Source organism: Platichthys flesus, chromosome 9 (genome assembly GCF_949316205.1).
Source record: "Platichthys flesus chromosome 9, fPlaFle2.1, whole genome shotgun sequence".
Lineage (NCBI taxonomy): Eukaryota > Metazoa > Chordata > Actinopteri > Pleuronectiformes > Pleuronectidae > Platichthys > Platichthys flesus.
The window spans coordinates 21,262,492-21,279,779 of record NC_084953.1 but is presented as its reverse complement, the minus strand read 5'-3'; the positions used below and the strand labels follow the sequence as shown (position 1 = coordinate 21,279,779).

The 17,288-nt window shown below is 38.6% G+C and overlaps 1 protein-coding gene across 1 annotated transcript in view; it reads right to left on the bottom strand.

Moving 5' to 3' along the window:
• Nucleotides 1-1,471: 1,471 nt before the first annotated feature.
• The window catches only part of oca2 (oculocutaneous albinism II), a 34,050-nt gene continuing 18,233 nt past the window's right edge, over nucleotides 1,472-17,288 (bottom strand). The window contains exons 18-23 of the mRNA XM_062395826.1: nucleotides 15,571-15,698; nucleotides 15,099-15,158; nucleotides 14,252-14,356; nucleotides 12,901-12,994; nucleotides 11,655-11,748; nucleotides 1,472-4,381 (exon numbers count right to left, since the gene is read on the bottom strand). Coding sequence (XP_062251810.1) covers nucleotides 4,294-4,381; nucleotides 11,655-11,748; nucleotides 12,901-12,994; nucleotides 14,252-14,356; nucleotides 15,099-15,158; nucleotides 15,571-15,698 — 569 coding nt within the window. The 3' untranslated portion in view covers nucleotides 1,472-4,293. The remainder of the gene's footprint in view (nucleotides 4,382-11,654; nucleotides 11,749-12,900; nucleotides 12,995-14,251; nucleotides 14,357-15,098; nucleotides 15,159-15,570; nucleotides 15,699-17,288) is intronic.

The following is a 17,288-nucleotide window of genomic DNA, read 5'->3' as shown; positions in this document are numbered from 1 at the left end:
CTCATTAAAGGCAACATGAAAGTCACTTTGACTCTCAGTTGCTGCCAATAAACGTTACGAGTAGAACTGCAGGAGAACAACATTGGGACTTGTGAGGAAATACTGTACAACACAGCATCAAATGAGAACTCAGTTCATGTAGATGCTGTATCACCAAAAGTTTTTCTATTACAGTGTTGCAGTTTTGTTAAGTACCTGAAGACGTCACCTGCTACACATCTGGTGAATTCTCACATTGTGTGGATGTGAAGAATGAATCTAAAGTGGGAAAGTGTCGGTGGACAGAGCAATGACGAGGGTGACTAAAGAAAAGGCAACATAACAGCAGATTTCTCTCATATCAAGTGGAGAAGAATGTGAGAGTCACAGGCCTTAGACACAACAGGTCTCAGTGACATTACTCATCTGTGGTTGAAATATCTAAACCCGATGTCACGTCCATTCATGGGGGCCGAAAAGTTTCACTCAAGATCACAACCACAACAGAAGTGAGTGACAACAGATGTTTACAAAATGCCAAGCAGAGTCAAGTGAGCCATTGTTTCTGAAAACCCAGAAAAGTCGATTGCTGCCGAAAATTAGATGCTTGCTATTTAAGACGTTACTGAACAGGTGCCTTAAGTGCCAGTAGGTGCTGCACCTTAACAGCTCAAACTGACAAGCAGCATATTTTAGTCGGGCTCCATTTCCATGAGCTACTTCGTCTATGTGTTATATACCGCAATATATCTCTGTAAACATCTGATACGACATGTCTAGTAAATACCATAAACTGTAAGTAAAGATGGACGACAAGTCTCCACTTCCACCCACTATCCATAAATTAAGCTAAAATAACCACAAACAAAGGCACCTCGCACTGAAGCGATCAGGGAATGGAGTCATGGTATTGAGGTGTCGTTGATAAATATGATCAACTCATTGGGAGTGAGTTTCAGCTGTCAATCATGATGTTTTACCTTGTTTTTATAGCATTTAATAACTAAACAAAACTGAAATTGACACCCAACAAACGTTTACAAATGTCCCAAATGTGATAAGAGCTTCCTTAAAGCACAGAAACCATATTTGAGAAAAATTTATTTAACGTGTACTTTTGTATTTTTGTTTGTCCCATGTCTCGTCAATTAAGATAGAAGAGGCAGGGTTTATGACCTATACTGAAGCCTGCCACATGGGGAATCAAGGCCCTTCGGATTCACTTTTAGGGAGCAGCTATGTTATCCATTAAAAAATACAATCTGTGGTAAATTCCCATTTCTTTTAAACTCCATTTCCCCACTTTCAAAAGCTAATTTTAAGTCTTCAAACTCAGTCTGAGAAAAGCCTGATGATCATCAAAAGCCCGACGTAATCAGGGTAATGTTCTCCGACTGAAGTCCCAAATCCACAAGGGACTAAGTAACTGTTCCTTCAGGCTAAGTATCACTTCTTATAAGAATCAGACAAAATCATTCAGAGCCAAATAAAATCCAGAAACATCACAAACTTTATTCATGTTGATCTTTGTCTGAACATTCTGAAAGGTTCCAGGACATTCAGGCAGGGCAGTGCGATAAATAGTTTAACTGGAAGGGCTACAAAGTTGTTGCCTGTTTCATGTGACACTATTTACACGATTAAACTGCTTCTACATGGTTAACTGAACTAAATCAATGAGGTTACATGAGATCATTGTGTACACAGTACAATATATGGTATACAGAGTTTAGATCTATACCTGTGTTATTTCATCTGTAATTAAATAATCCGTCAAATGTCTTTGATTTTAGTTGTTCAGACTCAGTCACAGACCACTGAGATTTCGGAATCCAACAAAGTACTATTTGACACAAACCGTTATAAAATCCCTTTCAGTTGGTCTTGTGGTTCCATTAAAATATGAACATTATACACTTGGTGAACTGAGGGTGAATAAATCATGACCTGTGTTCTACGTCTCTATGAGAAAATCAGTGTGATACAAGTCAACAGAGATCATTTGCTGTGGTTGTAAACAGAGGACATGGATTTAGATAATGACAAAAAGTCTGACATCAGAGGTGACTGTACTGGATCACTTACACCAGTTGTACCCACTGAGGCAGTAGCACCATGTTCAGCATCGTGGATTGTTTGAGCCATTTTTGTCAGTAAAAACTCTTTTTTTGGTCAAAGCTCCGGTAAGTCTGGTCCCTGATGGTCTGCACTTTACTCAAAGACCCATTTACGTAAAAAATATGTTACGGCTACAATGCTTCAAACAGAGCCTGTAATCTGATCACGCAATCGGGCTTCACATCACATTACAGTGAGGTGTTGGTCACATGTATGAGCACACTCCTTAGCTTCAAACAGGTCCTGTCCTCCAAAGGGCCATAGTGAAGATATCATTTCAAAACATACAAATTGAATAGATTGTGGAGTTAATTGAGGGTACACTGGCTATAATTCTCTGACAGTAACTGCGGGACACACTCTGGGTTCAGCCTCACCTGACATTGAAGCTGTGAGGTGCACCCTGGATTCTCTGTCATCCATCTACAAACGTTACTGAGGTGTCCCCCTCTGTCTGAAGTATATTCTTCTACTATCTTTACGATCAAGTTGGTCCCACTCACCAATCTCTCTGTTTCATTTCAAGTTTTGTTAGAATACCAATAAACATAAACGTTTGTATTGTTGCCTGTATTTTTATTCACGAAATGGGCTGTTCTGTATCTGTGACTGTTTTGTGGTAGCCTATTGTAGCTTATTATGACCAAGACAAACACTCTGTAGGTGATGTGAAACCCTTACATAATAAATAAGCAATGAGTAAAATATTGTGATTATGAACAAAATATTGTGGCAAACTATAGCTTATATAAAACGATATATTGGAGAAAGATCTTGAATACTGTTATTAACTGTGAACGGATCTTGCCAACACTGTCAGTAACTATCACTAGGCTGTAGCTACCATCTAACCAACCTGATACTGTACAGACAGGATACACTCTATTGTTCTATAGATGTGGTGACAGGGCCCAGTGGCCTGCGGGGGCTGTGACGGCTTTATTCTAGCGCAGTGTTGCCTTTACGGTAAATTTAATTTGAGTGTTTCTTTTTCGTAATAGAACTATTCAGTACAGAATAGATGCTCCAGAGAAGTGAAAGGCTTCTCTGCATTCCGTGTTATTTTCTGTAAAAAAAAAAAAAAACACATCTAAAGCGACACTTTGTTACTTTAACTGAGCGCCTGCAGCCACAAGTGGATATTAATTCCGTTTGCCTGTTTATCTGAGCAGTTTGGCAGTTTTCATGAGCAGTAAAGAAAACCTGTCAGTCGCTTGACCACTCACCGGAGGAAAATGTATCAATGTTTTTGATGCATCGATCCAGATGTGGACGAGTCTGCAGCGCTGCTACGTATGTAGTTCATCTGCTACACACAACACGAGATGCTCACAGCCAGGACATCAGGGTTTAAGTGACCGGAATGGTCTCAGTTTCTCTACTGACATCATCGATTAATAACTTAATACATGTGGTTTTTAGTTTGCCACCACGACAGGACAGGCGGGACCACTCAGATAGAGTAAAGGCTAAAAAGGCTTAAAGTGAATGAATGTCAGATTGTGGGGAACACAGACCTCTGTTATAAACTGTTGTCATCTGATTTTTGAATTGAAAAGCTCACTGTACACATGTAATAACAGTGTAAAATATTTTAAAGCACAAATCATGATGCTGGTGAATATACACAGCTCTATTGAATTGTGAGTAGCGTGGAGATTCCCTACCACTCACTGAACAGAAATAGAGCCAAAGTTTGTATATTCCTCAAGAACATAAAAAACACGCACAACTCTAGAAATTCTTGGTAAGTGTCCTCTGTGAATATCGGAGATGAACGTTGGTTTTGAATGACTTCTCTATAAAACTGATCTATAGTTTGACATAACGCTGGAACGTTCTTGGACTGATTCCTTCAGCTTCTTGTTGGAGATCATGTCCTCTAACTAAAGTTACATATAGTGCAGGAGGAGGCGTTCAGGGGGCAGAGTGAGGATAAAAGAAGCACCAGACCCCCTATGATAAACCAACGAAATTATTATATTATATATATTATAATTATAATCATTTCTAGCATATTCTGAAAGTGCACATAATGCATTCAAATCAGAGAATATACCATGAGAACCAACTGGAATCCTTGGATGTTTTCTCATAATGTTGTTTTATGGGGGTAAGGCTCCTGGATGCCTACGGCCGCCTCTGGCACACAGGTGAAGATACACAGTCTCTTTGGTTAGGTACAACAGGTGTGGATTACATGTTCCATCCAAGTCCGATGTGGGTAGCCAGCAGGTAGCACATGCCAATCATACACGTCAGTATCATCATAGGGAATCCTAACCTGTGAGACAAATTAAAAAAGAACAAAAATGTAATTAATCAACATTTTATTCTTACTGTGTTAATGTATATCATAGGAGATCACCAATAATTGTATAAATTAAGAATTTAGGGAGAGAAACAGTTATGAGTCTGTACCGCCAGACTTAAATGTCAGTCTAGCAATTTAGAGTCTCCAATCAACCTGACCCCAATCTGCACGTCTTTAGACTGTTGGAGGAAGTTGGAGAAAACCAGGAACATTGTTGTTGTGAGGCGACAGTGCAAACCACTGTACCACCGTGTCTTCTCGCCTGACCAACAATCTGAATTTGTACGCCTCTGACAGTGTAAAGTTCAGGATATTGTGATATATATCTACCAACAACAGGAATGTAAACAGCTTCGTGGTGCAACAGCAATGATCACAGCCGCTACAGTAGAAGCAAGTACACTACAGGCCAGCCGCTCTGCCAGTTTTCAATCCTAAATTAGTATCATCAATTTCAAATGTGTACTTAGATGACTCCAAAACTGCAGATGGTTTGTCCTTTGGATGTGTACCATGCCCTATATGGACACATGGCTGCTCTGAGGGCCAGAGAACTGTTTGCCCCCAGTCTGTGACACAGATCAGTTTCACGGGACCAAGGCAGAAGCAGAAAATACATGTAGTGTTAGTTTGCCAACAATTCATCTCTGTCAAAGCAGCCAAGGACTAATTCAAACTATAGTGCCCCGACTGAAAAATGAATTGCAGTGTATCGTTACAATACTATTCAGAGCAGATGTGTAACAGTACAGTGTGAGATGTGAGGCACAGACTAAATGTATAATTCAGCCCCAAATAAAACAGAACATACCTACTGCTGCCTTCAGATGACTCACATTACTGTTTATTAGTTGTGCTTATCTTCCTATTTAGATTAATGGGAAATAACAGCCTGTTATTACTAATGAATGACCAATTATAATGGCAATGAACCGTGACTCAATTAGTCTAAATGCAGTTGTGTTTTCCAGCAGTACGCACCCATTAGCCTGATGTGCACTTGAATAAAAAAAAAAAAACATTGCCGCCAGTCAGGTTAGAGAGAACGTCACAGACAAACATATAGAAGGTTGAATGTGTTCCATTTTTAAAGAAAGTAAGATGACATGTGTCTTTGTTGTGTGTTTTCCAAGAATGATCCCTTCTCAGAGTATCTCAGGCCTGTGATGACTATCATAATTCATATAGCATTGATGCTCAGTTTTGAAGCAAGTCATACGTAATTGCTTTGTTTCTAATTTCCCATCTGCAATTTACCTTTTATCTTAATATTTTGGAGGCTGGATCTGTTGTGTTTCTCTGATTTACTGGCCTTCATTAAAGTGATCATCTGTGTATGAAATCACGTGCTTTATAAATAAAACTGCCTTGTCTTGCCTAACTTATGGGTCATTTGCAGCCGCTTAATAGAGCTATTGGCACCTGTGGGCTAATTTAAGAAATGTAAAAGCTTTTACAATGTTTGATTGTGGACTGACTTGCTTATATGCAACGTGCTAAGGGAAAATCTGTCTAAAAACAAACATAGCAAGTGAAAAAAATGTGAGCACCCACTTCAGGTCTGTGCAACGCGGAGCATTATACGGAGTATAATTTTGTCTCAATAAAGATCCCACGGTCTTACATTATTTATGTTTTGGGGATACTTTCAAAAGCTGGCCAAATTAAATGTTCAGATTATTGTATCATTTTCATCCTTTGTTACACTGCATCATAGACAACTACTGTCTAATCAAACCTCTAATCATATATGAAAAACAGGAAATAACAACGGGTTCAGTGCATGCACACATAAAATAAAAAAACACATGCTCATCCTCAGGAATACAAACAAATGGTCGTCACTCAATAACAGTACATGACCTTTCACAATGTTCCCATTCATTGGATCCTCGGCATTGAAGAAGACAACAAAGCCAGGGGGACCCTAAATTCAAGTTTAAGTGGTTTATGTGTGCGTGTCTTTAGTGACACTATTTTTTCTATAGTCACATGCACGGAATTAAACAGTTTTAATATGCATGTGGAAATGTCAAATTTGTATTTGAACTAAGGATTAATGAGGCTATTCAAGCACTCAAACTCATTAATAATGATATCAATGTGGCATGGTGGTGCATTTCAATTGCAAGTGTCAAACTTTTTCAGTAGACAGTTGAACCGAGTCTCAAAGGTCGGGCTAATTATCATTTCTTATTTAAACATCAAAGGTTTAATCAGGAGCTGAGGAAAACCTTCAACAAAGTCTGCTGGGTAAACAAAGACTGAACCTGAGCATTTCCTTCTTGCCTGTTCTTCAATCACAAAAACATCTGCTTAACATATTAAATTTGATTGTGAATAAATCTGATTGATTATTTGAAATGAACTCACAGTTATTGCAATAATTCCATAGACTCTGCAAAGTCAAGCTTATGTGGAAGTGCTATCTCTTTGAGATACCTCACATTCAAACCTTAAAGAAAACTTCTGCTGGCTTCCTGCACCACAATGGATTGGCTTATTTGGTATTAATTAACTGTAAGCTAAGCCTCTGCTCCCCTTAGTTACTGTTGCTATGTCTTCCGAGCTCTCCATTCTTGCACAGACCAGATTAACCATTGAAAACTCTTTCATTGTGTTTGAAAGAATTAGTTCTTTATTTCAGAGGCATAAGGAAGTAGATTAACAGTTCTAGCTGGCATCCATATATTTTGTCGGCTAATGTGAATGCTGTTACTAACAGATGGTTTTATAAATGTTTGGAAAATGCACTTGATGGCAAAAGTCGTCATCCTCACCAGCTAATGCTACATGTAAGAGGTGTAGAATTAAAGCTATATTTGAATATATCATTCTGTTTGGCTGCTTTGCAGACACACTTGAATAGGTAAGATACAACTGCGTTCCATAGAGAGAGACAGTCAATGTTTAAAAAACTTCTTCCAGGTCTTGCTCATGAGGGGAAATACCTAACGATGGAAGCACGGTCCTGTTGTAAAATTTAGGGTTTTTTTTAACCCATTTTCACACAGATTATTGGATTTTTTTGGAAAGTGTTGTTCCTGAAAATGAAACATCAGACCATTGAACCTCCCGCTCGCCCTGAGGCAAGTAAAAGCCTATACAACACCATCTCTTGAGAGTAATGTAGCAGAAGTCCAGATGCAATCTCAAAGACGCTCTTTAGATAAACAGGGGGACGCACCTCTGTCATTATAGAGGCTGCTTGACACTGGATAGCACTGCTCCCTTTATGAAAATACTTGACTTGTGTGCAGTTGTAGAGAGGTATAGAACATACTACCAGTATTTCTGGATTTTTTTGGTTTGCATGTTAGATTTCACGCAAACGAAGCGCAACTGGCGTCTCTAGTGCAGGGGACGATTGTCTCTTTTGAAGATGCAAAGAACTGACTGAACGGGAATATTAATTGATAATACTATTAACAATGCATTTTACAAAGTAAATACATTCAAAAAATGTGACATTAGAGTAGTTAAAAGGTTAAAATCAATTAATTCTGTAGTTTTAAATGAGCTCAAATCGTTTTTTGATTTGGAGCCTGTTTGTTTACTGTACCTGTCGGTTATGCACAGTCCACTGAGAGCTTTACCAAAGTAGAAATATATAACTGAAATATAGTACAGTGTGGTTATTAAGTTTTTGATCAGGACTCTGTAGGATTTTCAAAAATCCTGACACACACCCTTGTTTCAGTGTGTTGCCCTGTCTCTGCCCAATCATTAACCTGCAGCAAAACAACCTCATCTCAGTTTAAAGAGGAGATTACATTAACACACACCTTGCAAATTGATTTAAGAATTCCTTTTTGTGCTACTTTACCAATATCTATCACACACACATTCCACTGGGAATTACTGCTCTTAGTACTACACTGTAGTTATTCATTAATTACTATTACTACAGTATTTGAATTAAGCTTTACATTAGAACAATGTAAAAGATTACGAAACAACTTGCACCAAATATCTTTGGTTTAGGGCTTTAAACTATTTAGCAGATACAACTTGTTCCACTTAAACCAGCTACAAGAGCCAACTGCCGCTTATATGAGCCACAAGGGTAATTATTTCTGCATTTTTTCAATTGAAAGACCTTATTCTACTTAATTTGTTATAACTAAGGCAGTGCCCGAGCAAAATGTGTCCATACAAGCAAATTATTCTGCTTATTCTGCTTGAGGAACTATTTTCAGGCTGTTGTGTGAGGTTTGTGCATGCATGTGTCAGTCTTGGATTAAATCGCTTGTTAAAGCACTAGTCAGGCCCAGCTGCTTAGACTCACATACTAACACTGCTTTCACCCTCACCTGTTTCCCTGAACAACTGTAACCCTTGCCATAGACAGCCAATTACAGACAACACTTCAGCTAAAAGCAATGCATCTATCCAATAACTGTAAAGAAACTAGTACAGTGTGTGAGCAAGAGAGGAGCTGACAGGAAGCAACTGTTTTTTTAAGCAGATGGACAATCCTGACTCTTTCCAGTGCATCAACACAGTTGTCGACGTACAATAACTCTGATGACATTCTCCACCAATTATTTTATTGACCTTTAGTGGCACTTCACAGCAGAAGGAGAAGGTAACAAGAAACAAACAATAAACAGGTAATTGTGATATGTCCTTTCTTAATGCCGGATGTCACCAGTTGTTTTTCTTTTCCACAACCAGCCACAATTGGTCCACATGTAATCCCACTAATACTCATCTTGGCTTTTTATTTGTTATGATTACTATTATTATCGATCTTTTATCAGTAGTTGTTAACATTGACATTTACTCATTTGGAAGAGGATTTTATCCAAAGTGACTTGCAACTAAGGGACAACACCAAAGCCTCAGTACACTAGAAGACCCTCAAGATGCTACAAGCTAAATCTGTTTAATAAGACAAAGAGTTGAAGTTTAGTGGAAGAAATTAATCAAAATGCAAAGTAACGTGTTAATATATTAGAACAGTTAGGAGAGGAGGCATTCAAAGAAGTGATAAGTCCTTAAAAATATATTCTTAAAGGAAGAGTGGGACATCCCTACACTGATACCATTTGGTAGTTCATTTCACTATTGGGGAATCACAAACAAGAACAGTCTGAACCGTGACTGCGTTGTGTGAAAGGGGTGGCCGATGGCTTGTAACACTAGAAAGGAGTAAAACTGATTTGGGACAGGTCTGATTTTTCTTACATTGTACAATACAAAGCTGCCATGCTGTGAGACAGATGCAACATGGTCAGAAAAGGATAGCTCGTCATCAAAAACAACACCCGAGAATCCCTTGACCTTAGCTGGTGTTAGAAAGACAGAGATTTGATCTTTATATTCAGTGGCCAAGATGACTTAGACGTTTAGTTGAAGGTGATCCTCATATATATATATATATATATATATATATATATATTTATATATATATATTTATACATATGCCTGCGAGACAAGCGGAGAATTATGCCCATACACTGAGGAGGAACATTTGAATTAGTGTTACCTGTGTAGCAGTGATATGAGAAGCCATGTGAGCAGATAATTGGACCCAAGGAAGTAGAGTATATTGTAAAATGAAGGGGCCCCAACACAGAGTCTTGGGCAACCCCTGTGGGTATGGGATATGGTTGTTTGCTCTTGCCATGAACATTTAAAGAGCACCCAGTGACATATAAGTAAAATCTTAAAAGCACTTAGCCTGGATTGCCCATATTGGAAAGAACAGAATATAAACAGCTCACAAAACACTTAAATGTGTAGAGAATGGCAGAATTGCAGACAAATGCCTCCAGCATTATTTGTCGCTCGATTAAGTGGAAAAAATTTTGGGAACCATCAGAGCATTAGCACAGACAAAGCCTTAAATTATGGTAGTGTATGGTGGCACTGCTGCCAAAGACTATCTGTACATAAAGAAATTTCATGCAACCCCAACTGAAAAAGGAAATGGTCTGACACTACCTCTTTTCTTGTGCAGACATTACTTTTAGTAGCCCAGTGAGTCAAATTATATGCCACATCCAAGTGATTGCATATCAAGACTAATCAGACTTATATTCAACCTTCTTTCAATGACATTGACCGTATCTTAGTCATTATCTCGAACAAAGCAAATTATATCAAAGTATATCTTTTCTGTTGCGTCACCATCGATTATTGGTCAGCGTGCTGTAACCTGGGAGGCAGCCTTATTACCACCATTCTTGAAATACAACGAGTATTTTGGCCATTCACTCAGGTTTCAGACACCAGAGAGTCAAATCAGGTCTTAGTCTTTCACTCAGTATCAGGTCAACCAATCACCAAACAGTTTTTAATGTTTATGCTTTTTCATTTGAGGCTACAAAACTGTCGACCATGAACACATATTTCTGCAGTTTGAGTTTCAAACAGCCAATATAGTAAAACGTGTTCAGTGCCCTTACAGTGTCAGTGGAGAGGACACAAACTAGAATTACTGCCAGGAACAGTTGACATCATCAAATGTTTGCCAGGTTGTTTCCTAGAGTTATTTAACTCACAGAATGGTACACTGCTCTGTATATCCCAAGCAAGGCCGGGTGGAAATATCTTAGTTCTGATTCAACAAATAAACAAAAAGTAGCAGTGTCCAGATTGATCTCCCCCCCCCCCCCTCGCCACCAACACAATTCAAGTCACTGTTTTACAACACTGAGAGCTGCAATATAGAAATTATGATTATGTGTTGAAATATTTAACAATGGTCAAATTCAATGTGCCGAAAATGACAATAACTTTTGTATGAACATGTTTTATGTGTATAGGCAAATTATTTCATTATAAGGGGATGTTATGTAAATTCAGATTAAGATTAAATTTATTGAAACATATTAATATTTATGCCAGGGTTGAAAGTTGTAGCACATGGCTAATATAGATATATATTCACCCTATATAACGACAGTAGATTATTTGACTCAAACATTTGATAAATCTAAGCCCTGAACTCTGATACTTTTTTTCTGTTTCATAAATATTCTGAGGCAACTCAGTTCACATTGTTGGCATCTCCCATTGTAACATATGACCGATATTAATGTGAAGCACCACTTCGGGCAAAATAGCCAATGGTACAGGATCCACGGTTATGAACATGTTTGACATTACCCGATAAGATAAAATTATCAATAAAAACTTTGCAAGCCATATCTTGAAATATGGTGTTTTTGACCCATTTCTAACTTCAGATTGCTTAATGTGTTGTGTAAATGCTGTTGAGGTAGAGAGAGCTCACCTGAAAAACTCCATAAAAGAGAAGCCGTAGCCATGCTGCTCAGCAATTCCTGCGCACACAACGTTGGCTGATGCTCCTATTAATGTTCCATTTCCTAGGACAAAAAAAATTTAATAACATTGTTTAATGTATTAATTTACAACAAAATGTTGAGGTCTGAGTTCATTGTCACATAAAACACATCTTTCAACAAGGGCACAAGTATACACTGATATTAAAATACTGGTAATCATTATCATCTTTCAGCATTCTCTGTGTATTTTCTGCCTTAATCTATAAAGTTTGACTATTTTATCTATTGTAGGCACATTTTGACAGTCAGGGTGTGTATCCACCCTTCTGCTCGATAACGCTCACATCTCAAAAGGTGTCAGAGTGGGGATGGAGCTGGGCAGTGGCAACATCATACTGCAGATCGATAGTGACCTGTCACAGTGCAGTTGATTAAACTGAAACATTAAGACATCTCTCTCTCTCTCTCTCTCTCTCTCTCTCTCTCTCTCTCTCTCTCTCTCTCTCTCTCTCTCTCTCTCTCTCTCTCTCTCTCTCTCTCTCTCTCCTTGGTTCACAGTGCTGAAGGGCCAGCCACTGGTGTGGCGTGACCTTTGAGGGCCTTGGGCTGCTCTCACAAGAAGCATGGCCTGACTTCCCCAGAGAGGGATACAGCTGTACAGTGTGGCTGTCACCTGGAGTATATAGTAATAATAATAATAATAACTTTGTACTATCTGGGTACACTTATCTAAACACGGTTACAAAGATCAGACGCCACCTCTCGTTTAATTTAAGCCCCAAATTATTAAGATTTAGAACTTAACATTCATATAGAAACCCAATAGTTGCCACAATGAGCAAGTACTTTGGCAACTGTGGAGAGAAGAAACTCCCTCAATAACTGGAAAAAACCTCTAGCAGAACCACTCAGGGTGGGCGGCCATTTACTTTTTACAGGTTGGGGTGAGCGGAGAAAAATCGGGAGAAGAGGAGAGGTGGGTGGCAAAGAGGAGAGACAAGAGGGGGAGGGGGGCACAAACCGTTGTGTAACCATCATATTTATGTATGATGTCCACTTCTGGCAGAGGCCATCGATAAAGATCCACACCCTTCAAACGGGGATAGAATATAAAGTCCCTGGTGTCTTGACTCTAGGAGGTTTGTGTGTGTTTAGCCCGAAACTAAACTGTCTCATGCCATATTGTAGTACATTTTACTTTAATACACAAAGTAAATAAAATGAGAGGCTTACCCCCGAGACAGGCTCCCATTGCCAAAGCATAGATGAGAGGTTTTACTGGTAGGTTTACATCTGCATCCTGACTCAAGTTGATGAGAACTGGAATCTGTGAGAAAAGACAAATTGGAAATCATAAAAAAAAACAAAAACACACACACTGATTTTAGTTTAACACCCTAAAGCCTTGTTTCAATCAAAATGCCTCCCATGGTTTGGGAAAGCAAACCCTCACTGAGCATTTACAAGGAATATCAAATCAAAAACAAATACTGTATCCTAATGATAAATGTGGAGTTTAATGGCTGGTTATCACAGACTTGTTTGTGCTTAAGGACATAAAGATTCAAGAGATACAGTTGATGCTTCTGCTAAATATGGTTAACATAGCTTAGCACAGAACAATGAAATTAACTTATTCACTTTCTTGACAATAGACAAGATAGTTGATACCATTCATGTCTTTATAGCAAATAATAAGCAGAATCCAGCAGCTATTTTAGCTGTCTTAGCATAAAAACGGCAACAGAGGAACAACAGCTAACTTGGCTGTAAGCTAACTTTAGCTTAATAAAGCAATACAGACATGAGTAGAAATAACCTTCTTGTTTAACTCTGGTCAAGAAGGTGAGTAAGAAAACTTGACTTTTTTTAATGTAATTTGTTCTTGTCAGAATTGGGAAAACAGTTTTTCTAAATTTCAGTCTATTGTGATAGTCGGTACATAAACAAGGTAGAAGTCCTCACTTTTCATGTTGAACAACATTTGCACTGGACTGGAAAGTGAAGAAGAATCAGAAGAACAGAAGAACAACTGGATACAGTTGTACCAAGCTGACGAGTAAAAAATCTGATGGTGTCATTCTCGCCAGCAGTGTCTCATCCTGTCAGTGTGACAACATCTCTTCCTTTTCTCTGTCATTTTAATTGACACACTGGCAGGCCTCAGCAAAAAACATTGATTTCTGTTCAGTCTTTTCATTTTCAGCCAAACAGACAAAGGAGTGAGGTGGCAGTTGCTCTGATACTTGAGCATGGTATTTGGATTTGGACAAACATTGTTTCCTCTGCTTCTTATTTCTAACTAATTCATCAAAATGGGGCATTGATCCCACAAATTTAGTATGAAAATGCTGCGACCTGGTCTAGCTGTCTACTGGAGAAATATACATGTTTTATTTCCATATCACGTAAAAAATGATGATAGCTCATATATATTAATACAGCTAGGAGTAATCAACATTGGATAATGGAGTAAGTTGACTGTGAGTTGTGCTGAAGTGCATTGTACATCTTCCGTCGATACAACAACAGTGCAGGGAAATACTGCAGCTTGACATCAAAACATCCATCTGATGCTTCTCACCATGGTGGCAGTGAAGGGAATGTTGTCAATGAGAGAAGAAGCCAGAGCCGAGATCCACATCACCAGGATAATGGCTATGGCCAAGCGCTGATCTTCTGGCACCGCCTGAGGGGAGAGATAATAAAAACGATAGATAACTGCAACTTTCGTCAAATGCACATGCCAACCTCAGTCCATCACTGAGTAAGTCTTTGACAATGGACCTTTCTTTGGCGAGCAGACACTGGGACGAAGAAGCTGTCTGATGGTAAGACACGACCACGGGTGGTGGTTTCTGATATTTTTATCTTTAAGGTGTGGCATACATGCAAAGCGAGGCCAATTCTCTGCATGTGACAAGCATGATGTTGTTTGAACCCCTCCTGATTGTTTTCTCTTAGATATTCATGGCCCATCTAACGGAGACAATATCTAATCCGTTCACCTGTCCACTACCTGCATCAAGAGAGAAAGGCCTTGCTCCTGTAACCAGCATGTTATCCATTGTTTGAGGATGCCGAGCAGGTCAGAAGGCATGAATAGCACGCCAACTGTCATGTCTGATTATTAAACTTATACAGCCTAACAGAATAAACACAAGCTGACGTATCTATTACTGGTGCAATTCTCTTCATGCTCACAATTCACATTGGCAAGAATATGGGTGAGAACGACCCCAGGCCTCTTTCAGCTGCTGACAGGTATCAGAAGTAAACAAAATAATTGAATTCAGAGCTATGCTGAGCAAAAGGATCACTATGCATGAAATGCAGCATCATGTCACCTGTGCCCAATTATCAATTACGCCAGTCGCACCGAGTGCCTGAGAAACGACTGTTAAGGTTGAGAAACAAAGGGATAAACTCACTTTTATAAGCAGCGCTGTCTGTTCTCCAATATAGTCGATAAGCTGCAGCTGGGCTAAAGCCTGAAAAATTAAGAGGAGAAGATTCATTTAAAAAAATGTGAAGAGAATACGATATAGGTGGGATTAAACAAAGGGGAGAAAAGCTAATAATAGACAAATAGACAAAGAAAAATATATTCTTGTTATAGTTATTGACACAGAAAACAAAAAAGGGCCATTGATTATTGTTACTGCTTTATGACAATGTAAACTGTTTAACTTTATTTTATTCCTTTCACTTGTGGATTCATGCAAAAAGAAATAGATACTTTACACGTTGTAATACACTGATGGATTTTTTACTACCCCAGTTTTTGTTTGTTATAATCACAATATGTCGGTAATAGAAGTTGTTGTTTGGCATGCGTTTGTAGTTTTTAATGTCTGGAGGTTGAGATTTCCATCAAACTACAAAAAGTATTATAGTCAATACCTCCATCAAAACAAAGAGGCCAGCAAAGAAGAGTAGTGTGGCCCACTCCACCCGGTGCAAGATGATCTCAAAATCCTGGATGTCAGCCAGGACCAAAAGCCACAGTGAGCCCAGGATAGCAATCCAACCTGAGAGAGAGAACAAGAGACTCCATGTGACATCTACCTTTACACACACATATATCTCACATATTTAATTGACTCATCTAGTTGACATTAAACCCATTGTAGCAGATTCTCATAGATTTATAAGACTGGCATTGATTTGAGTTTGGACAGTGGATCAGGTCTATGCTGTAACAACCAATTACCGTATATTTTTGTTTATACTGAAAACGATGGTTATTGTGAGCTATACATTGTCAAGCCGACATTAAATACATTATCAAGTAAGATTTATTTTGTAGATTGATTGCAGATTTTAAATGATAAATAATATCATTACAAATTTCTAAAAGTAAAATGTATGATCCATTTTTACAACCACGATCAATAAGGATTCATCCAAAGCACAGTTGTAACAACACAGCAGCTCCAACATTAGATAGATCAAATGACCAGGTAAGAATCAGGCAAAGATTCAATTTTACTGTGTGCAGTTAATTACATTTTAATGAGCTTCTAGTTTGGAAACACGTGTGAATAAGTAGGTAGTGCTTGAAGCAGTAAGTCAGCCCTGACTGTGACCTGCATACATTAATGAGAGCCTTGTTTGGACTGACGCCTGTCCCTGCACAGAGACAGCAAACACACCACTGTGGGGTCATTCCCATTTAATAAATGTCACGAGAGGTAACCTGAGAAGCACCTGCAATTAGCAGCCGAGCATGTTTGCTGGATGAGTGGCCTCCGCAGCAAGGGGAGAGAAGATATGGTCTGTATGAAGACAGCCATCTTCATTTTGGGATAGTGTTAGCATTAATGAGTCGCTGTCAAGGTCATCTGCCAAACAATTATCCCAAACATCACAGTCTGACTGATCAGACAGAAAAGATGTGATCACAGCCTTAACCACATGACCGGATTTTACATCATGTCTGAAATATGCAGGTTCAGAACCTTTTGTATATTTCCAGGAGAAAACTTGTTGCATCTGCTAATGGAAAAGACTCTTTAAAAAGATCTTTGTTCTGGTTTGACCGTGATGAAGATTTCCGGTACATTGAAATGCTACTCGAAGAATAAGTGGAGCGTACAGATCTTTTAGCGTATTTGGACTTTAATATACGATTTTGTAACCAGATTTCTTATTTTTTATGTAGCTGTGTTTGCTTAACAACCTGTTTGTCTTATAAACTGACTGGTGACATCCCATCATAGTCATGCTGTACCTGTATATTATCCTCTTTTGCCAATATGGCAACACAACATGTTTGCATACAGTTTATAGTGAACTCAGCAGACATAAAGTAATGCAAGTCTTAATTTGGAATTTCGGTCTGTGTCCATTCAGGGAAATACAGTTGCTTTTACTTTAACTTCAATTTAGTCTGTCAGCCTTTGATAACTGGGAAGGTGGTGTACAGTTGGGTTTTGAGATCTCTTTCATTGAAAACAGACAAAGGAAATTATTGACATGTGTGTAAACATCTTTTGTGTAAAGTGCTTAGAAAACTGGTTGTTGCTACATGATGTTTCCATATGTACTTTGTCTGTAATTTGATGTTACTGCTGCTGATCTTTGCCAAAACCTTTTCAGAAACTTACTCATATTTTCTG